This window comes from Tachysurus fulvidraco, chromosome 11 (assembly GCF_022655615.1).
Source record: "Tachysurus fulvidraco isolate hzauxx_2018 chromosome 11, HZAU_PFXX_2.0, whole genome shotgun sequence".
In the NCBI taxonomy this organism is placed as follows: domain Eukaryota; kingdom Metazoa; phylum Chordata; class Actinopteri; order Siluriformes; family Bagridae; genus Tachysurus; species Tachysurus fulvidraco.
Window position 1 is genome coordinate 22,692,986 of NC_062528.1, and position 22,500 is coordinate 22,715,485.

Genomic DNA, 22,500 nt, shown 5'->3' on the forward strand with positions numbered 1-22,500 from the left:
TGTCACCACAGCACTTACATCCCTATCGCCATTTCCGACATGCTATCTGTGTGAAGCGGGGATTTCTGCAGTGACGGCAACCGAAACAAAACAACGTTATAAACTGGACATAAGCGACACACTTCGGGTGTCATTGTCTCCTGTTACCCCAGATGGAACCGTCTCGTTGTAAAGAAACAAGCTCAGGGTTCTCATTGATTTAGCGTTGTAGTGAGTTATAAAGGCATGTTTAAATACAATTACATTAAAATTATTCATTTTAATTTAATTGTATAGCCGCCACCCCCCCACCCCCAACAGGCCGTGGTAAAATGATCAAACATTGACCGGTCCGCGGTGAAAAAAAGGTTGGGGACCAGTGCTTTAGGGTGTCTCCAGCGCCCCCTGTGTGTGATCTCAGCCACCCTAAAACTAAAACTATAATTTTTGTTGTAGTCTTTCAAAAGTGCGTCTTCAGCTGTCTGCTTTATCTGAACGGAAAAGCACAGGTACGCGCAGCGTGCACGCGCAGTCAGAGCTGGAGACGTTTATCTATAACGTTAATCGGCAGAAAGACGCAAACACGGCAACCAAAAGCAGTGAAATGTCAGTATTCTTATTACCAGAGTTGTAGCACAAACAAAATATTAATGCAAACAATCCATTCAATACTAAATAAAAATAACATTTATTGATTTGGTCTTTGTCTTGTGAATATTAGTTTATTAGTGACTGCATTCATCGGACACACTGTTTGTAGAGAATGAACACATACAGTACAGACCAAAAGTTTGGACACCCCTTGTCATTCAAAGAGTTTTCTTTATTTTCATGACTATGAAAATTGTAGATTCAGACCAAAGGCATCAAAACTATGAATTACATAACAAAAAAGTGTGAAACGACTGAAAATATGTCATATTCTAGGTTCTTCCTTTTGCTTTGATTACTGCTTTGTACACTCTTGGCATTCTCTTGATGAGCTTCAAGAGGTTGTCACCTGAAATGGTCTTCCGACAGTCTTGAAGGAGTTCCCAGAGATGCTTAGCACTTGTTGGCCCTTTTGCCTTCACTCTGTGGTCCAGCTCACCCCAAACCGTCTCGATCGGGTTCAGGTCCGGTGACTGTGGAGGCCGGGTCATCTGGTGCAGCACCACATCACTCTCCTTCATGGTCAAATAGCCCTTACACAGCCTGGAGGTGTGTTTGGGGTCATTGTCCTGTTGAAAAGGTGGTGTGTCCAAACTTTTGGTCTGTACTGTACATGAACTGATCTGATTCAAGACTGGCATCATTACATCATGCATAAAATTTTGGTGTCCACTTCTGCGATTTTTAATAACACCATAACTTTTGGCTTACTATGTAGTCATATAATATATAAAATAAAACTCTTCATGTTTTAAATTCTCACTGAGGGCTAAAACCCCCTAAAGAGGAAACCCTATATCTGCCCCTGGACTAGATCATGAAAATTGGAAATTGAATACAATAATTTTCCCGTTCTCTTGAAGGTGGCCAATAATGACAGATTTGATTATATAACTGAAGCCTGTAATGTTGTTTTTTTTTTATTTCATTATTATTATTGCGTTATCTTTTTTTCTTTAGTCACGTGTTATTGTCATGACCCCGCTGCGTAATTCTGAGCTCTCTTTCTTCCTTTCATTCTTCATCACCCCAAGTCTCCTGCTGGGTGTCACTCCTCGGCGTTCCACATGAAGAGCTTCACTAAGTGACAAAACAGAACCAGATTTGTTCAGCTTGCCGTTCAGGACCCTCCAAAGACCCTTGTGCCTTTTTCTCACGGCTTGTAGCTGGTGTGAAGAATGCGCCCTCTATGCTGTTTGTTGTACTCTGTTTCCTCCACTATTTTGCCTCTTTCATTGTGAGGCTGCGTTTTGTCTATTGTAATGGACGTACTAGAGACACGTCCTTTTTCATTCCACTGAGGGGTTTTTAATGCTGCTTTGTGTGATGGGAAACCAAAATACAACACAAACCAATTCCGGTTTTCTTCACGATTTGGACTGTTAATTGATTTCATTTTAGAGTAGAAATAAATTGAATAGACTTTTGCTTTCAGTGTAGTTCCTGTTTAATTTCTGCAATACAAATAATCTCAAAGCAGCTTTAGAGATGTCATTAACCCCCCAGTGAGCAGGTCAAGGGCAAGAGTGGCAAGATAAATCTTCCTAAGATAGAGCTGTGGTGGAAGAAAGCAAGATTTAGCATGGGAGAACTTCCTTCTTTGTCTGGTGTTACTTGCATATTCTTTGGCTTTCAGGAGTAGGAGGCAGGCTTTAGGGTGGCAGGAGTAGGATTTCCTAATCTCAAGGGTGGCAAAAGTAGGTATTTGTAGGCTTTAGGCTAGCAGGGGTATGGGTTTTAGGCTTTTGGGTGGCAGAAGTAGGGGTTTGTAGGCTTTAGGGTGGCAGGAGTAGGAGTTTGTAGGCTTTAGGGTAGCAGGAGTAGGGGTTTGTAGGCTTTAGGGTGGCAGGAGTAGGAGTTTGTAGGCTTTAGGGTAGCAGGAGTAGGGGTTTGTAGGCTTTAGGGTGGCAGGAGTAGGAGTTTGTAGGCTTTAGGGTGGCAGGAGTAGGAGTTTGTAGGCTTTAGGGTAGCAGGAGTAGGGGTTTGTAGGCTTTAGGGTGGCAGGAGTATGGGTTTGTAGGCTTTAGGGTGGCAGGAGTAGGAGTTTGTAGGCTTTAGGGTGGCAGGAGTAGGAGTTTGTAGGCTTTAGGGTAGCAGGAGTAGGGGTTTGTAGGCTTTAGGGTGGCAGGAGTAGGGGTTTGTAGGCTTTAGGGTGGCAGGAGTAGGGGTTTGTAGGCTTTAGGGTGGCAGGAGTAGGGGTTTGTAGGCTTTAGGGTGGCAGGAGTAGGAGTTTGTAGGCTTTCGAGTGGCATAAATCAGAGCTTTTAGGATTTAGAATGGCAAACAAGAGCGCAAACAACAGGGAGGAACAGCAACTTGCAGGCTTCTGGATGCTAAGAACAGGAGATTTCACTTCACATTGGCAGAAGTTGTTGATTCAAAGACTTCCTTATGAAAGGAGCAAGAGATTGCAGGCTTCAAATCTGCAAGGGAGTAGGCCAGTTTAATCCTGTAGGCCTTTACAGTGGTTAGTGCAGGAGACTGGCAGTTTCAAGACAGCACACACAGGGGCTAGTAACTTCAGGATGGCATAATAGGAGATTGTCATCAGGTTATGAGTTCTAACAGTAAAGACTGGATTGGCACAAGGATTTTTTTTATTGCATTAAGCGTTTCACGTGTGGGTGAATATTCTAACCCTAACCCAGGTAAAGCCTGAGAGTTGGACACTAAAATACGTTAGAGTGGAATTGTGCATTTAGAGTGGATTTGTTAGAGACGGACATGCAGAGACAGCGAGACAGATTCTCAGCTGGTGTGGCAAGTCACAGATTTCCTGCTTGGAAAGATGTAGAGAGGTGACAGGTGAGCACTTCAGGGGTTCTGGACAGTCCCTGCCAGTTTACTTGTGCATGAGGGAATGCCAGGAAATCTCAGCATCTCATTTTGCATCTGTCAGGTCTCTGAACTGCTCACACTCGAATTGTATTTCTATAATTAGGAAGAACATCTACATGGTTAATGCAGCTAACGAGTAAGAAAACCCCAGAGCTTCCAGTTTAGCATCGTGTACAAATGTTTAAAAAAAATCACACAGTAGCTTTGTTGAGTCGCTCAGTGTCTCAAACAGATTCAGTGATTCTGATGGTTTCTAAAGTTATGTACTTTGTACTGTACATAAGGTGAATTGTACTATAGAAACGTACCCACTTGATTACGCACTTCTTGATTTGCATACATGCTTTTATACGTATGAAGCTAATATGTGTTAGCTTTTTTTAGCACCGTAGCTTTAATGCAGAAGTATAGGAGCAAAGTTTAGACATCAGGTGTGTTTTATTGAGTTAGACATTGGGTAGATGGAAGATGGTACATTTGGTAGATGGTAACATTATGTTTTTTCTCATGTCAAAAGGAGGCTGGGGGGGGACTGCTTATAGATGCTTATAGATGCTAACTAAGAACATATTTCAAACATCAAGTATAACAGTAATATCTCAAAGGAGGGCACGGTGGCTTAGTGGTTAACACGTTCGCCTCACACCTCCAGGGTTGGGGGTTCGATTCCCGCCTCCTCCTTGTGTGTGTGGAGTTTGCATGTTCTCCCCGTGCCTCGTTGATTGTTCTCCTAGGTTGATTGGCATCTCTGGAAAATTGTCCGTAGTGTGTGTGTGTGTGTGTGTGCCCTGTGATGGGTTGGCACTCCGTCCAGGGTGTATCCTGTCTTGATGCCCGATGACGCCTGATGACAGGCTCCCCGTGACCCGAGAAGTTCAGATATGAAAAAAAAATGAATGAATGAATGAGTAATATCTCACTAGGTCATGCTTTATTTATTACATGGTTAATTCATGCATTATTAATATAACAAATGTGTCATGGAATTCGAAATATGTCAAATCCAGCATTCTGTAATTATCAAAATTTGAACCTCATTTAATCTTAGATTAAATAATCTCCTACTTGGATTTCACTGATTATTAGCCAGAATCAGGTCATTTTTATGTTCACTTTATTATTTGCTGTGAGAAACACAACCCTCTGTGGGAGCAGAATTTACTTCCTCTTATCTATGGATGTTCTGTTGTACATTCTGTTCTGGCACTGAGAAGAATAATCATAAACACATCTTGGACGACTAGCGTGCCTACGCTCCAGAGCATGTGACCTGGACTGTAAACGCTCCCTTGTAGACAATGACGTCAGAAAGAAACCTCATCACACTCGTTAACTCAGGTGAAGGATGAACACACCACACACCTCTCATAGACTGCAGGTCATTTCATTTGCATGATCCGCTCTCCTTCAGTCTCGTAGACATAAAATTGATTTGCCGCCTCTCGTCACGGCCGGGCTAACACGGTCACCTGGCTTTGATTTAGAGCTTCCTGAGATGTTCAGGCTTTCTACACGCCTCACCCCGAATGCCTGAAAAGATGTGGCTTTAGCACCAAAACTGGGCACATGTGATCATTAATAATGAAAAATTGCACCTGTTACAGTATCGGTTTCTCTTATAATTAATACTTATGTCTGTACAGATGTGCTCTTATGAATGCACCATTTCACATGATAATCATCATCATCACAGTCAGACACGTTTTAGAATCTGAATAAATACATCTGTTGTGTTTTACACAACGTCCACCAGGTGGCGCATGGACCAACATTCTGCAGCTAGCTAGCCTCGGCAACGATAACGTCTGATCATTTGTTTACTAAATCTGATACTGAATAAAACCTAGCTTAAAAAAATACACAAATATTAGATAATGTGTTTATATAATAATATATTTATTCATATATAATGAGTGTAACTGTTAAATAATCTGTGCCTAAATATTAAGTAACATATTATCTTTATTTTATATGTGCTGTAATAATGTTATAATAAGTTAGACTTAGTGGAAGATTTACCGCTGTAGCTCTTTTACTATTTAGTCATCATTTTTTATGGAGTTTATGGGCCTTTCTATTTATGTAAATGTACCATAATAACATACTGTACATGTGAGCGAAATAAAAAAAAAATAATAATATTTTGGTAATTTGCGAAAAAAAAATTTAGTTTGGTTCGACAAATTTATGCAAATTTCTTTTTTTTTTCTTAAAATATTTCTTAAAAGTCTTTTTTGTGTCTTTAAAAAAAATAAATAAATAAATATCCACAGCAGAATATTAAAAAATATAAAAAATTCACATTGTCAGGAATCATCTGCAGGTTTTTTCTGCATTATAGTTAAGCGTAAATCTGTTGAGCAGAGCTGCTTGCCAAATGTAATTGCCCCAAAATAAATACACAAAACATTTTTTTAACAACAGAGGAAGCCGGTAGGGAGTTGAGTTAATTACCCGTGATGCCATGTGTCGCAAATTAGTCCCCACATGGTGTGTGTAAGATACTCAGAATATCATTTTTTGGAGCGAATTTTCGCTCCTTGTCCGGGAGGGACGTTCTCAGGGAAAGTTTTTCTTTTCCGAGGCCGTGTTGTTTTGTTAGCTGATGCTTTAAAAAGTCTTCGTGAGTTTGTTACCCGCTGCCCCGTGACACCTCCTGGCCATCGCACTCTGGTTTCAGGAGGGAGTCTGTCCAGGGAAAAAGACGTCACAGCATGGAGTCTGTATGCAATATTAAACACAGGGACATGTCCACAAACTCCCTCTGAATATCACTGAAAACATGTGAAGAATTCCGGAGAGGAAGGAACATGAAGGCGGACCTGGGTGTTACAGGAACTGAGCTGATGCCAAGTCTGGGGTGGGTGTGTTTAAAAACATAGTGTGTAATACGATGCAATTATGATCGACTTCCACAGCTCACTAACCACTAATAATAAATGTATTTACAACACTTCCAGTGATTTACCTGTTCTAATCAGATAGAATGTTACCATAGCGACCAGGATTTTGTTTGAGCAAAGTAAACTAGCAAAGTTAGCATCATCTTCTTCATCATCATCATCATCATCGTCATCATCATCGTCATCATCATCATCATCATCATCATCATCATATCTCTCTCTGGCTGCTCTATTGATGTCTCCCTATATATTTATAAGCCTCTATTTCTCTTTGTCTCTCTGTCTCTATCCCCCTCTTTCTGTCTGTCATAATTTCTCTCTCTCTCTCTCTCTCTCTCTCTCTCTCTCTGTCTCTCTCTCTCCCTCTCTCTCTCTTTCCCTCTCTCTCTCTGTCTCTCTCTATTCCCTCTCTCTCTCTGTCCTCTCGCAACTTCTCTCTCTCTCTCGCTCTCCTCTCTCTCCTCGCTCGGTGTCTCTCTCTCTCTCGCTCTCTCATCGTTTACTCTCCTCTCTCTCTCTACGTCTACTCTGCACGTCTCTCTCTCTCTCTCTCTCTCTCTCTCTCTCTCTCTCTCTCTCTCTCTCTCTCTCTCTCTCTCCCTCTCTGTTATTATTCCCCATAATACACCCACAGTAAAGCGGTGCAGTTCTTAGTGATGCCAGATTATCCTTACAGGGAACTTTCCCCTGTATTTATTACAGAAAATCACTCACATGTCGTGTGTCACAGCAGGATCGATGGCGTCCACAGCAGTCACTCGTTCAGCTTTATTTACTATTAAATCTTTTACTAATGGAGTGTGAGTGTGGTGTGACTGATACAGCGTTGTGTACAGAACAGAAGATACAGAATAACTGAGCAAAGAAATCCATGAATGAAGAGAGCATGAGGGATGAAGATTTCTAAGATTTATATCTAAAATATCTCTGAGCTGTGTGGCAGTTTCAGGAGATGAACAGCAGACGGCGCTGCAGTCTAACACACACACACACACACACACACACACACACACACACACACACACACACACACACACACACACACACACACACACACACACACATTAGTGTGTCTAATCTTCTTTAGTGATGATTAATTATTAAAATATAATTATGCCGAGGTCAGGATGCCTCAGGGATTCCTCTCATTAACCAGCTGAGAAAGGAGAGAGAGAGAGAGAGAGAGAGAGAGAGAGAGAGAGAGAGAGAGAGAGAGAGAGAGAGAGAGAGAGAGAGAGAGAGAGAGAGACCTAAACCACACCACACTCTCCCTGTGTTTGAGGAGTGAGAGAAGTGCTCAAAAATAATCACATGCTTTCTCAATAACTCATTATGAATTAATTAGCAAACAGGAGAATTAGGAATTTAAATTAATTGTTAGCTTTGTTGTTGTTGTTGTTATAAAAAAATAAGCCAATATTTATAATTTCTCACAAGAAATAATGTGCAAAATTGTAGAATGTGGGGGATGTCAATAAGATGTAACCTAGTGGTGAAGGTGTTGGACTACAGACCACAAGGGCATGAGTTCGAATCCCAGTTCCACCAATCTGACACTACAGGGCCCCTGAGCAAGGCCCTTAACCCTCAACTTCTCAGTTTATATAAACTGAAATAAAAATGTAAGTCACTCTGGGTGTCTGCTAAATAATGTAATAATAATATATATACAATTTGGAAACATGGCTTCCGATTATTTGTCTTTAAAAGACACTGTGTGTGTGTGTGTGTGTGTGTGTGTGTGTGTGTGTGTGTGTGTGTGTGTGTGTGTGTGTGTGTGTGTGTGTGTGTGTGTGTGCATCAGAGAGAGAGAGAGAGAGAGAGAGAGACATGAAAAGGGTTAAAACTCCGTGGAACATTCCATTATTAAGGCCGGGGTGGAGGAACATGGATCATACCATTTCGTGCACCATTCATGCCGTGTGAATGAAGTAGCGTTGTGTGTAAGTGCTGCTCTGTCCGGAGGAGACCGCGGAGCTCCTCAACCTGCAGGACAGAAACAGCGCGGGATTTCACTCCAACACGGAAAAGTGCACGGGAGTGAAGAGGAGCAAAAAAGTCGGAAAATTCTCTCCTCCATCTCCTTCTGAAAGAGTGAGTTAGAAAGTGAGGAGTTCAGCGTTTGGTGATGATGTGACAGTTGATAGAGAGAGAGAGAGAGAGAGAGAGAGAGAGAGAGAGAGAGACGGGAAGAGGAAGAGAGAGAGAGAGAGAGTGTGTGTGTGAGAGAGACAGGGAGAGAGTGTGTGTGTGAGAGAGAGAGAGTGTGTGTGAGAGAGAAGGGAGAGAGAGAGAGAGAGAGAGAGAGGGGGAGTGGGAGTGTGTGTGAGAGAGACAGGGAGAGAGTGTGTGTGTGAGAGAGAGAGTGTGTGTGTGAGAGAGAAGGGAGAGAGAGAGGAAAGAGAGGAAGAGAGTGTGTGTGTGTGTGAGAGAGAGAGAGAGAGAGGAAGAGAAGAATAGGAAGAGAGCGTGAGAGAGAGAGAGAGAGAGAGGAAGAGAAGAATAGGAAGAGAGCGAGAGAGAGAGAGAGAGAGAGAGAGAGAGAGAGAGAGAGAGAGAGAGATCAGTGTGTATAGACTTTACTCTTTCTCACAGTGAATTTCGGAGCAGTGTGTGCGCGCGCGTGCATGAGACGATCAGGATGAAGACGAAGGTGATGATGATGATGATGATGATGATGATGATGATGATGAAGAATCTTTACCCTGCGCAGCTGAAGAGCTCTACACAGGAGGACCAAACTGCCCCTGAGTCGGATTAACTCCACTGGGATGTTATAACACATGCATTTTGTTCCTCCTTCTAAATAAGATAGAAGAAAAACTTCTGCTTTTATTTCCTCCAGTCCACAGAAATGGGATTAAATTAGAGCTTAAAGTCCCGACATCAGCTCGGAAACTGTGGCTTTGTTCTTCTGTTGTTTCCTCCACACTAAATATGAAGGAGCGGAAATTAACCTGCCGCTAATTCACCACTGGATTACTTTAGAACACAGAAACAAACAAAACAACAACAACAACAACAACAACAACAACAAGCCTTAAATCTCTGCTGCTTCCCGGGGAGAGAGAGACATGACTGCACGCGCGCTTGGCTTTGCGCTGTTAGTTGTGCACGCGTGCGCAGGTATGTACGCGCTACGAGCGCTTATAGAGCGTTATAACGAGCTCTCTGTCACAAGGTTTCTGCACTTCAGCTTTCTTACACGTTGGAACAGCTTTTTTTGTGCTCTTTCTGCGGCTTCTTCACACTTTCACCTGTGTGTGTGTGTGTGTGTGTGTGTGTGTGTGTGTGTGTGTGTGTGTGTGTGTGTGTGTGTGTTGATCCTTAAAACTCACAAATGACGCATAATCACAGGTGCAAAAATCACACGTTTCCAAATTTGACGTATTAAAACACAATTTTCACTGTTTTGAATATAAAACTAACGAATTCATTGATTTAAAATAATTCTCTAAAATTCTTCCTATAAGACGTGAACTGTTCATGTTGGCTCTGATCCAACTTTCAGTGATTCATTCATTCATTCATTCATTCATTCATTCATTCATTCATTCATTTACTTATCAATCTGTTTGTTTATTCACCAATTTATTCTCTTGTAGGAAAGAAAAGGTTCTTTACCGGTTCTTCACATAGTTCTGTATTAGGGTTCTGCACACAATCGCAGACACACACACACACACACACACACACACACACACACACACACACACACACACACACACACACACACACACACAGCATCGCAGTATATTCACAATGAAAATAAAATAAACCCTTAATTTAATAAAACTCTGGATTAAATTTAAACTCTCATAGAACTTTTACACTTCTGTGTTTCATTTGTTTTTATACATTTACACTCTTATTTACGCTCTTTGGGTTTTTTTTAACCGGGATTCAGTGACACTACACCGGTGTAGATTGGTTCTACACCGGGGCAAAAAAAAAAACAAAAAAACACAGCCGGTCTCTTGAGCTCAGGAATGAACTTTCTCTGACATGTTTGTTTATTTGTTTATTCACTTATTGACATACAGACAGAATATTTTTAATTTTTTTTGGGTTCTTTTGACGTTTGAGTAGGAAACACCTTCGTCTTGTAATGTTCTACAGAGAACCTAGAACATCTGGATTCAGCCGTTTCTCTCAAGCATCTCGTGTGTCCATGTTTATTTGCCTCCTCCCTTATTTATTTACACCCTTACTCCGTTTTTACGGTTCTTTAGCTGGTTATGACTTTAGCACCGATAGTAAAACTGTTTTATGGTTCTACACAGAAATTTCATGATTCTTCTAGATGAAAAAAAAAACCCACATGAGCCTTAAGGAGTCGTGGATCGATTTTGTTTCTGTGTGTGAGTCCATGGTTGTTTATCCACTCTGTTTATTTATTTACACTAATAAAAAAATTTTTTTAGGTTCTTTCAATAGTATCGATCTGTTATAAGGTTCAGCATTGAACTTGAAAGTTTTATTTTTAGCTTTTTTTCCTTTGTGTGTATTTAGTATTTATTTGTTTCTTTATCTGTTTGTTTGTTTGTCTATCCTGACACTGTTCATTAGGATAGACAAAGTTTTAATACGATGTTAATACTGTTTAAATTAACACACATATATTTTACACGGAATATCGTGACTATATTTAATCATTTTAGATATTTTTTTATGTCAATTTGTCCTGAAGGATTTGTGGATATTAAACCAAAAAAACAAACAAAAAATTAGATACAATATTAAACAATAGTATTTTTTTTTCACATTTGTTTGCTGACGTTTCGTAAATCTAGCGTTACTATAAACAAAAATGTTTCACGACGTTTTTGTTTATAGTAACGCTAGATTTAAATCTAGAGATCTGACCTGATTACTTTCTCTACTTTTATATTCATATTTTCCTTTTCACCCCAGTTTGTTCCACCGGATTTTCCCCTCAGTTTTTCATTTGCTGACAAAATTTGCGAAACATCAAAGAATTCTGAAAGTGTCAGGAAATTAAAAATTGAAAGCGCTTCTAATAAATAAAAACTTGAATAAAATCCATCGATAGGATAACAAAACATAAACGAAAGAGACGGAAGATATCTCTGGGTTCAGGGTTAGGGTTAGCTCAAGCCCACTTTGAGCAATGTGTGTAGTTTAAATGTTATTTATTTTATTTTTTTTAACACAAAGCCATTCCTCGAGCTCGCTCGACAAATTTGCGTCCGCATTTTTGTGGCGTTTGCGAAAACGTGCCAATTTTCATGTACGTCCTCAAAACTGTAGCGAGTTTTGAGTTTTGTGACAAAAAGTTTTTCAGAAATACTTAAAATTGTACGGGATATCAACGGCGATGTGAAAACCGAGCGGTCGCTCATCCGATAGGGCTCCAAATACCTGCCCTCGTGTGACGTCGATTGATCGTTTTTTTTTTCACAACGTTTGAAGTATGGACACAGAATTCATGCCCCAAACTTAAACGAAAAAGGATTACGTCGAATTTGCTGTACATTTCCATCAGCTGTAAACATTTCAGTGTGCAAAAGTTTGTACACCTTTGAATGGAAACGTTCTGTCGCTACGGATCGGTGACGTACGCCGAACTCGGAGCGTCTTGTTTTCTTTCGAGGATCTTCATCTGACATGAGCTCGGTGACGGAGGTAAATGATCATCAGCATCTTAGTGAGGGACAGTCTGCTATCGGTATCGGAGTAAGTGATGAGTGATGGAGTAAAGTGTAGTGTGTGGCTGAAACTGTGGGTTGTGTTTGTGTTGGTGTTTTGTGGTGAAACAGTCCAACAGTCTGACGGCCAATAAGAAAGAAAAGGAAGTGTTAAGTAATCATTCTTCTAACGGCTCTGAGAGCACATGGCTACTCTGTAAGTGTCTGTTCATCATCTGTGCATGAATGTTGTTGTTAAACTTTATAAACACCGCATAAGCCGCAGCTCCTACACGACCAGTCTGTCTGGTTTGCGAAGAATAACGGTCGTCGGTTGTGGTTAGGCGATCGATTGGAAAGTGTTGACTTATTTTCTATGACTGTGGTGCAGCTGCCGATGAGGTTTGTATAAAATCATCGATACGTAAACCTTACATTTTATACAACTGAGCAGTTAAGGGCCTTGCTCAGGGGCCCGGGGCTGGCAGCTTGGTGGACCTGGGATTCAAACTCACAAACTTCCAATTGGAAATCCAGTACCTTTATCGCTAGGCTAGCGCATCCCATGGGGTTGTTTTCTGTGTGAAAGTGTTTAACATTTATGGAAGGAGTCTCCAGCGTCAGACGTACAACTAGAGCGTTCATTTTCTTGACAACTTCCATCCATCCATCCATCCATCTATCTTCTACCACTTATCCGGGGCCGGGTCACGGGGGCAGCAGTCTAAGCAGGGATGCCCAGACTTCCCTCTCCCCAGACACTTCCTCCAGCTCTTCCGGGGGAATACCGAGGCGTTCCCAGGCCAGTCGAGAGGCATAGTCCCTCCAGCGTGTCCTAGGTCTTAAATTGGGAGATAACTCATTTTTATGACAGTACGTGTAGTAATAAATGGTTAATAATGGTTAAGAAATGTGTTACGGTACGTGTAGCAATAAACGGTTAAAAAATAATGAACATTTCTACGTAGCGCTGTAAGTATCCCAGGATGAAACGCTTGGCATGATGTTCTTAAGAAAATGAGAAAAGATTTATGTCGTACACATCGTACGTACACATGGTGTCGATTATATACCAAGTTACAGCGCTCCACTGTTGTGTTTTTGTTCAAACATGTGTGTGATGATGGCACTGAGTTTCAGAAGGTACTGAAGTTCTCATTTCTCATCACCCAGCTCTGACTTCATCCCATGTCTGCTTTGTATTACGCCTCTGGTCGGGTTTTGTAATTACCGCTAACTCTGAAGTAATTGTTTTCCAGTTAAGTCTCGATTTCCTTTACAGCGCGGCTCCGTTGTTTTAATCCCGCGGTTAAGTAACAGGGCTTTAGTTTGGAAAATATTTCACTCTGAAACCGAACGACGTGTTTATTCCAGCGGCTCTGCTTTTCGGTTTAGTCGAGATTTGAGAAGCTTGTTAGAAAATGTGGACGACGTTACGGTGCTTCGTGTGCTCATTTGTTTTGTGTGTGTGAGGTGATAAACTGAGCGAACAGGACTCGAGATTAAAGCCTTCTGCTTTTAACGAAAGCTCCGAGCCATGACCCAGTTCTCCGTCTGTTTTTGGGTTTAGGTTATTAGTTGTTTTAAGATGTTCTCTCTCAAAAACAGCTGTCAAGTTCTGTCTTGAGCAATCCTCCAGTCTTTTTTTTTGCATTCGTTCCCGTGAATTGATGCGACGGCGGTACCGAACGCTTTCGCATCTCCCCTGTGAGTATGCAATAAGCATTGTCGCAGCGAGGGAGGCGTATGATCGAGGAAACAGCGTAACACTTTAACAAGCTCCTGCAGGGAAAGAGGTCACAGGGTTACAGTTCAAACTTCATGGCAAGGCTTCTCGTCCTCGGGGACGTGGGAGCCGATTCTGCCCCAGTGGCGTTTCTACATTTCGCAGCTCTCTCTAATTATACCAGACGCCGTGGACGTGTTATCAGACGGCTGTGAGACAGAGCTGTCATGGACAGCAAGTGTCTGGAAACAGCATTGCAGGTGCTGTCAGAGCGAGCCCTCGGGCGACTCAACGTCAAAGCGCTGCTTTAAAAAAAATGTTTAGATCTATCTCAACCTTGTGGAATTCACGGCCTGCTTTCCTCAGGAGGTGTTGATTAATCGACAAAGCGCCGGTTTATATCCGTACCCTCGTTCGGATACGTCATTAATTCTGCAGCAGGGATTAAATCTTTGTCCGAGGTTGTGTTTTATGGGCAAATAATCAGCTTTGTATTCATGACTCCTGAATGTAACTGAGGAACCGAAGATGACGAGGGATCGTTTCCTTCACTAGGCGATTTGTGATTGTGAGTTTAAACCATAACATGAGGAATTAGTTTTGTAGCTTCCGGTTCTTTTTAGCTACAAAGTGTTTGCTTTATTGTGGCTCTGAAGATTGAACACACAACCTGATGTGTTAAATACTCCAGCTAAACAATCCACCCTGCTTTTGTACCAGAATTGACAAATCTGGGATATTGTTATTCATGTTGGGCTGAAAACTGTAGCCTTGGTCGTTTGGATCAGTAAGTGGTCGGTTGAACGGATGTCACCCAGATGAGGATGAGTCCGGTTCCTCTGAAGGTTTCTCTGGAGGTTTTGTTCAACACTGTTATCTCTGTCTCACTCATTAGGATACACTTACATTGAAATTGAAAGTATATCATTTATAGACTGAACGTATTTATTTCTTTATGTAAAGGTGTTTTGTGACATTTTACACTGTTAGAAGTGCTATAGAGATACAACTGAACTGAACTGAACTGAATGGATGGTTGGTTGGATGGTCAGGTGAATTGATAGATGGATGGAGGGATGAGTGGATGGATGGCTGGATTGAACAGTGAGTGGTTGGTTTGATGGGATGACGGATGGGTCAGCGACTGGTTAGATGGATGGACTGCTGGATGGATCGATGGATGAATGAATGGGTCGAGGGATGGATGGGTGAATGGAATAGTGGACGGATGAATCTGGGGATGGATCAGCCGATCGATGGCTAGGTGGATCATTGAGAGGTCGGTTAGATGGTTGAATGGATGGATAGATGGCCAGTTGAATGGATGTCTGGATGGATCAGTGATCAGATGGATGGATGAATAGTTTCATGTATAGTCAGTTGGATGGATGAGTTTGCAGCTGTCTGAAGTGAAATTGGACGGGATTTTGATGGTATCAAACTTTAATACCAATCTCTCCAGTTTCTCTACTGATCTCAATTAAAATTGGATTAATTTGACATTAGGTCATATTGAGGAAGAACATCTGTCTCGAGTCCAGCCTCGAAACTGTATTCACTGTAGTATTATAAGCTTTTTATTTAGGTTACAAATGACATTGAGGAGATAGAATTGTAAATGTTCATGATACGTCTTTTTACACCACCTCAATTCCAAATGTAACGAATCACTGTAAGTTGTATACTAACATGCCGAGTGTGTGTGAGAATGAACAACTGTTGCAGCTGCGGTTTCATCTGATGGTGTGTAAGCAGGCCTGTAAAGACACGATGAGTGTGTGTGTGTATGTGTGTGTGTGTGTGTGTGTTTGTGTATCCATTAACCTGGTGATTCACTCTGCTGTCATACACTAAATGGCTCTTATCAGTGACTGATGTGATCTAACAGAAGCTCAGCAACTTCTCGCCCTCGGCTAACAGGACCAGTTTGTGTGTTCTTACCTTTAACACCATTCTGAAGAATAATGACAGCAGATAGACAAACATGTCACCTCATGGACCATGTGTAAGATAGGCTATTAAAGTTCATTAAAATCCACCGTAGAAGAGAAACCTTCTTCCTTCTCGCTTTGTTGTCGTCGACATTTTCGGTTCACGTCACGTCGTATCACGGACGTTTGAGGCGTCACTGATAAGCCTCTGGAGTAACGCATGGTAGTTTCTTCTTTCCGTCGTGGACGCTGAGTGGATCTCTAAATCTTCCTGGTCTGGGGGACTCACTTTCTTGAGGAGATGGAACTGGGCAGTTTGTAAGATAGATAGAAAAAAGAAAGGGAAAGAATTGAAGAATGTTTCCTGGAGCGCTATTAATTTCACGGAACCCCTGTGGTGCTGAACAGTCGGCGTTCGGATAGATGAAGTCTTAAGAGCGGATAATAAATTACGAGGGTGTGCCGGGGCATAGCAGGCACCAGAGCTCAATTAATGATAAATGTTCTCACAGGTGAACCATATTTCTTGCTACGGTAGTCCCTCTTGTTCCTCGTCCATCTGTCACAGATGAGGCTAAGACCTTGGCCTTTTGCTGCTTCGCATACAATGAGGGTTTATCTAATCAGCACGGGGTGTACCAGAGGAAAATGTGCACGAGGCAGTAATCCTGGTCGGGAAATAACAGTCATTATTGTTTCTCGGATCTCGTGGTTGCTTACCGACAGGAAGTGTTTTGTATTTGTGAGGGTTGGGGATTAGTAATCCTGATCACTGTCATGTCTGTGAGACACCACAGTAATGCCTCTTTTCCACCGGAAAGAACCGGGTGCTGGTTCAGAGCTAGCGCTAGTGCTGGTTCAAGGTTGGCTCCACTGGCGAACCTTCTAAGAACCGGTTTGCCTTTCCACCGGCTAGAGAGCATCACAGCGCCGAGTGTGATGTCACTGTATACGTGTCACGTGTCCCAGCAACGTTAGCGCAGTAGCGACAAACACAAACACAACAACAATGGCAGATGTTGCTTTACTGTTAATGCTCATGGCTTTGTGAACCTTCATCGGCATCCAAACGCGGCGAATAAAACGTGTACGTGCGGCTCCGTGTAATCTGTATAAACGGAGGTTGTAATCGATAAAGTACATAACGTTATTTTATCATTAACACAGAAAAAAGTTAGCCTTAGCATGTAGCTACATACTATCATGTGTGCTGATAATGTATCATATCGCGGTAAAGTAAAAGTGTATTAAACATTAGTATACTTAAGGTACATTATCAAATGCGCTAACAGTAGCCCCGCCCACAGCTCCTGACGCAAGCGGTTCTTAAGTCTAGACCAGCAACGTTTTGGTGCTACTTAAGAACCACTTTTCCTGGTTTGGAGTCGGTGCTTTGGCGGTCGAAACAGAAAGAACTGGTTCTAAATTAGGCTCCGAACCTGCACTCAAACTGCCTCGGTGGAAAAGGGGCATTAAACGTGTTGTCTGGTAAACTGCAGATTATATCTGAATTAACCGGATTAGAGCCAGAACGCTGGCTTTACAAACCCCTGGTGTTGATCTGCACAATATCGTACCGGCTCTTCCACCGAAGACGTTTAACCGCTGTTCAATTAATATTACTTTATTTTCCTGATCCCATTTCCGTTTCCATGGCACGGGATTTAATTAGAACTTTAGATAAGTCCATCAAGACCTTCCTTATTGCAACTGCTCTTAAGTAGCTCCTTAAGTGGATTAATGGGCAAATCGGTTTATCCTCAATAGTTTGCAATTTGCCAGATCGCATTACTGCTGATAAGAACATAATCACTCTTGGAATGAAACACAGCGAACCGTGAGGGTCTACACAATCTCAGGAATCTTCGGAAATACTCCGGGAAACCTCATGCATGACCTTCACCTCCGACACCACCACCACCATGACCACCACCATCACCGCTCTTCATTTGTTCCATCACCCTTGCGGTATTTGAAACCCTTGGGGAATGTAAGTGTACCTCCAGCCATCAGACACAGGGAGTGCTGCACAGTACCACCGGGATGTCGCGGCCATGGCGTTAAAGCTTACTTAATGCATCCAGTTGCGTCCATCAGTCTGGGAATGAATCGTGAAGTCACGGCGCGTCTGAAACATCAGAGACGTCGGAGCCGTGTTCGAGCTTAGGGAAGGCTGGAATGAGGGGTCGATTTAGAGCTCGTTTAGGCAAGGATTACATGGAAGTCACTTTGCTTAAGAAGTTATTTTCCATGGTCTGCGCTGTGGAATGAGCTGTGATGGAAAACCAACCCTGAGCTGGGTGTAATACCAGCCTCAGATGCTCCATGATCACTTATCTGGCCACAAGCGTCTGCGATCTGCAATCCTGGAGAATCCTGTCTGATCGGATGTCCAGACGTCCATATAGACAAAATTTCCAACAGCAACATGAGATTTTGAGGCTACTTGTGAAGTAGGTGGTCCTTAGGCCCATGTTTTTTTTCCTCCCAAAATGGACCACTATAGGAAGCTAGAAGTTTATTATATAGCTTTGTATCCAACAGCTTGGTGAGCAATTCATGAAAACTAACATTCCTAACAAACTACAACTAACACTTTTCTTCGGCGATGTATTTTTTATTTATTTACCTGTGGAACTTGCAGTCACTTGCATCATTTTAAGCTGAGGAAATATGGACGCTTTCCTGCTAGCGTTGATGATTTGTACTGTAGACCATGATTGGACTGTAAACAGTCAAACAATCTGGCAACCCGGGCTTCCAAACTGTCAATGTTCAAACACAAACGCTTCGGTCATTTCGGATGTAACGGTCGCCATAATTCACACTTTGTCTTGTTCTTTGTGGAAAAATTTACGAACGATTGGAACGGAAACGTCCCGAAGTTTGACACTCGTAGGAAGTTCTGCAGATTTTTTTTTTTTTTACAGCATTTACAAACGTAATTTCATGGGTTTTACTAACAAAGTGTTACGTCACGTGTTTTCGTTTTTCCTGAGGGTTTTAATGCGTTAGGCAGCATGACGACTTCCCCTCCCTTCTGCTGTCAGCTAAAGCTCCGTGTTGAAAAATGGCTTATTTTGTGTGGTTGGTGTGACTGAATGAGACAAAATGAGGAAAATCTCCACACTCTGAAGCGCCCCCGTCATCCCCAAACAACCCCCCCACACACACACTTTCTCCTCTTTTCACTCCTTTATTTTGCCTATTTTTTAAGACTTGCCTTTTTGTTGCTGATCAGCACAGTGCTTTTTTACACATAAAGAAGCCTAAAACAGAGAAAAGCTCTGTGGGGGCTGCGGTGGGCTTCATGCATTGTGTCGCCTCAACGGGGTAATTGTTCCACTCGAAGAAGGAGGAGGGGCTGTCCGTGAAGGACTCGGGGTAGCACAATAGGTCCCCTAGGGATTGAAAGACGGACACAACCCTATCCAAAAAAAAAAAAAAAAAAAAAAGAAGAGGAAAAAAGACACAAGCCCAAAAGTACGGCTTTTATGTGTCACGTCTCCATCGTAAGAACAAGAGCGCCGCAGAGACACGACCCATGTCATGCTTACTGATAGTATTTGCATTATTTCCTCTTCTTTTCTAACCATTTTTATCCTCCTAATATTCATATTTCCTGCTATTCAAGTCTTTCTAAAGCAAACTTTCTGAGCCGAAACTCTCTTTGTTCCTGAATTTAACACAGATTTTAAGGAGACTCGCTTCTTTTTTTTGTCCTTTGCTTGGAAAGACTTAGGAAACCTGAAAGATGCCAGCTATTCCTCGCCCGTTTCCTCCTCCTCCCCCTCTTCCTCCTCCTCCTCCTCATCCCTCCATCCCTCATTCCCCGTTTCTTGACGAGATCAGCTTCCTCGCCTTGGTGACCATTCTGTTTTTCTGCACTCCGGAAAGCTTGGATACACTTTTGAAATGCTAAAAATCCCCATTGGACGTGTCTGCGGGGTAAAGAGAGCGCTGCAAAGAGCTTTAAAGAGAAAAGGGACAAAAAAGGGGGGGGGGGTATTAAATTGGCAGGAAAAAGAAGGGGGTCACTAATTAGTTGATTTAATGACACGGACCCTCCCCTTTCGCGGCCTGTGCACCTTCCCACATAGGCTACCTTTGATCACACTCGGCCCCCGGTGCATCGTGGGTAAGCGGTTTTCCTCAATTATAGAACGGCCCCCCCTTACCCCCCTTCCACCCTCACCCCTTACCATGGACAACAGTGTCTAATTAAGCCTTCCCTCTGATGTCCCACACCTTTTGCTTTCAAGTGGACTGGAATATAAATTTATTTTGATTTTTTTTTAAAAAAAAACACCATCATTATTGTCTGGTTTATTTTATAAAATTTCACACAGAATTATTAAGTTTTTTTTTTTTTTTTTTTTTTACAAATCAGCCGTTTCATCCGATCTGCGCCGTATGACATGATACGATACGTTTCCGCTTAGCCTTTAAACGTGACCACGGCGTCTGTGTTAGTAAGGGCCGAAATGTCACGCTATAAAAGGAAAAAAAAATCAGTGCGATGAAGTCTAGTTATGCCAAAAAATCATCAGAAGATTATTATCAGAATTTTTATTCATTTTTTAGTCGGATTTAATCTTGTGGAACGTCTCGGAACCACATCACATTACTTCCTGTTGTAGCAGTTCAGCAAATTATATAAACTTAGACTAGAAACTATAAACCAGACTTAGACTTATTAGACTTACCGTTTGTTACACTAATAAAGAATGAGCTGTTGCTATAGAAACATCGACGGATAAAATCGAGCGCATTGATATAAACCTGATGTGATGCCTCCTCCTGACCAATCAGAATCCAGCATTCACCAGCTACGAGGTACCGTCGTGTTTTATTAACGTGTGACGCCTACAGCTCGTGTTACAGAAAAAAAAAAACACAAACTCTTCTGTCAAGAAGACTTTTCTGGGCCAGAAAGAAAAAGAAAAAAATCCCACTTCTGACTTAGATGAAAGTGTCTAATAAATCTCGTCATTAAACCTTGTTTTGTATCAGAACGACGTCTGATTTTCTTTGGAGCGTTCTCTTGGCCGTCTGTCGTAAGAGAAGTCTGACTAAAGTCCTTTCCTTAAGCACACAAGGCTACGCTAACACTTAATCATTGTCGTCATCCATCAAATCACAAAGCTACTACTATAACTACGCCTTGGCTCGTGTTTCTTTCTGCCTCGGCCTAATTGCGATGACATTTAAGCCGCGTGTGTTCAGAGTGTATGAGCACCACATGTCCAATATTTTCACCACAAAAATGAGTGTGGTCTCACCAGCGTGGTCACGTGTTAGTCTTTCTGTTGCTTGGTCTGAAGCTTGTTCTTGTCGTTCTTGTCGTGTGCCATGCTGTAGCTTACGATCGCGACTGTGGCGATGATCTCGGCTTATCGACGGAATACTTTTATTATGAAATTTGGAGAGAATTTAATAAAAAAAATTAGAAATGTCAGAGGTTCTGGAGATGTCCTGGGGGCAGAAATGACATTCAGGTAATATCTTTAATTATATCTGCAGATATCAGAGACGGTTATAGATCTCATTTTGTCTTTAATAAGCTTTGTGACATTAAGACCGGATGTGGTTAATGCTAACTATATTACATATTGCTAAAGCCAGTCTTTCTCTCCCTTTTTTTTTTCTTTTTTTTTAAAATGTAAGCTTTCACCGCACAAAGAGACGGAGTAGAATTAATTCGATATTGTGTTCATGAGCTGGACTTAAATGAAATCTGTAAATTCATGCTTCAATACACAATAATTGACCGTTCAAGTGGTTAAATTGGTGAGAAAACTGTTGCCAGGCAACCGGTAACTAAGGACACCGTGCGTACGCTAGCTGAACGAGGCTGATACGTCGATGTAGCTAGAACTTGGCTCGATCCGAATGTACAACGGCTGTAAAAATGATTCACAAATGTTTAGACTGTCGACATTTACCTCAGATGTGTTGGTAATTTTCTAAAGATAAGAAAGGAATTGTATGACTAACATTGTGTTACACTTAGCACCTTTGCTAACTGTACGTTAGTTAGCACAGTTAGAGACAAGAAAAGTGTATCGCGGGTTTAATATACATCGATATTAATTTGCGAATTAGAATCGTGTTGCTAGGCAACTGGCATATATGGACACATATGATGGTAATTCTTTAAAGCTTAAAATGACCCACTTGCGTACACTTAGCACTAATCGCTAACTAAAGGTGTAGATACTCTATCAGTGTAGATGTAGATCAGAAAGGTGTAGATACTCTATCAGTGTAGATGTAGATCAGAAAGGTGTAGATACTCTATCAGTGTAGATGTAGATCAGAAAGGTGTAGCTACTCTATCAGTGTAGATGTAGATCAGAAAGGTGTAGCTACTCTATCAGTGTAGATGTAGATCAGAAAGGTGTAGCTACTCTATCAGTGTAGATGTAGATCAGAAAGGTGTAGATACTCTATCAGTGTAGATGTAGATCAGAAAGGTGTAGATACTCTATCAGTGTAGATGTAGATCAGAAAGGTGTAGATACTCTATCAGTGTAGATGTAGATCAGAAAGGTGTAGATACTCTATCAGTGTAGATGTAGATCAGAAAGGTGTAGCTACTCTATCTTACTACTAATCGAGGCTAATGACTTAGCCAACTAGCTCTCAGCAAAGTACAATAAAAATGGTACGAAGCTATCGAGAGTATTAACATTAACTCAGACGTGTCGCTACAATTCTAATAAAGGATTATTACTAAAATTACACTTAGCATCGACTGCTAATTAAACTTTCCGCGGTTACTCCATATTTACCGAAAGACTTAAAGAAAATAGAATTAAATA

At 41.7% G+C, this 22,500-nt stretch overlaps 1 protein-coding gene across 9 annotated transcripts in view; it reads left to right on the forward strand.

Moving 5' to 3' along the window:
* The window catches only part of robo1 (roundabout, axon guidance receptor, homolog 1 (Drosophila)), a 295,430-nt gene that overhangs the window by 119,319 nt on the left and 153,611 nt on the right, over positions 1–22,500 (forward strand). Inside the window, exons 1-2 of one of the 9 annotated variants that reach the window (XM_047820611.1) lie at positions 8,276–8,465; positions 8,967–9,497. The exons of 7 other annotated variants lie outside the window; for them this stretch is intronic. In XM_047820611.1, coding sequence (XP_047676567.1) covers positions 9,446–9,497 — 52 coding nt within the window. In that variant the 5' untranslated portion in view covers positions 8,276–8,465; positions 8,967–9,445. Of the gene's footprint in view, positions 1–8,275; positions 8,466–8,845; positions 9,498–22,500 lie in introns of those variants that run through there. One more of the 9 variants, XM_047820610.1, reaches the window with a different exon arrangement.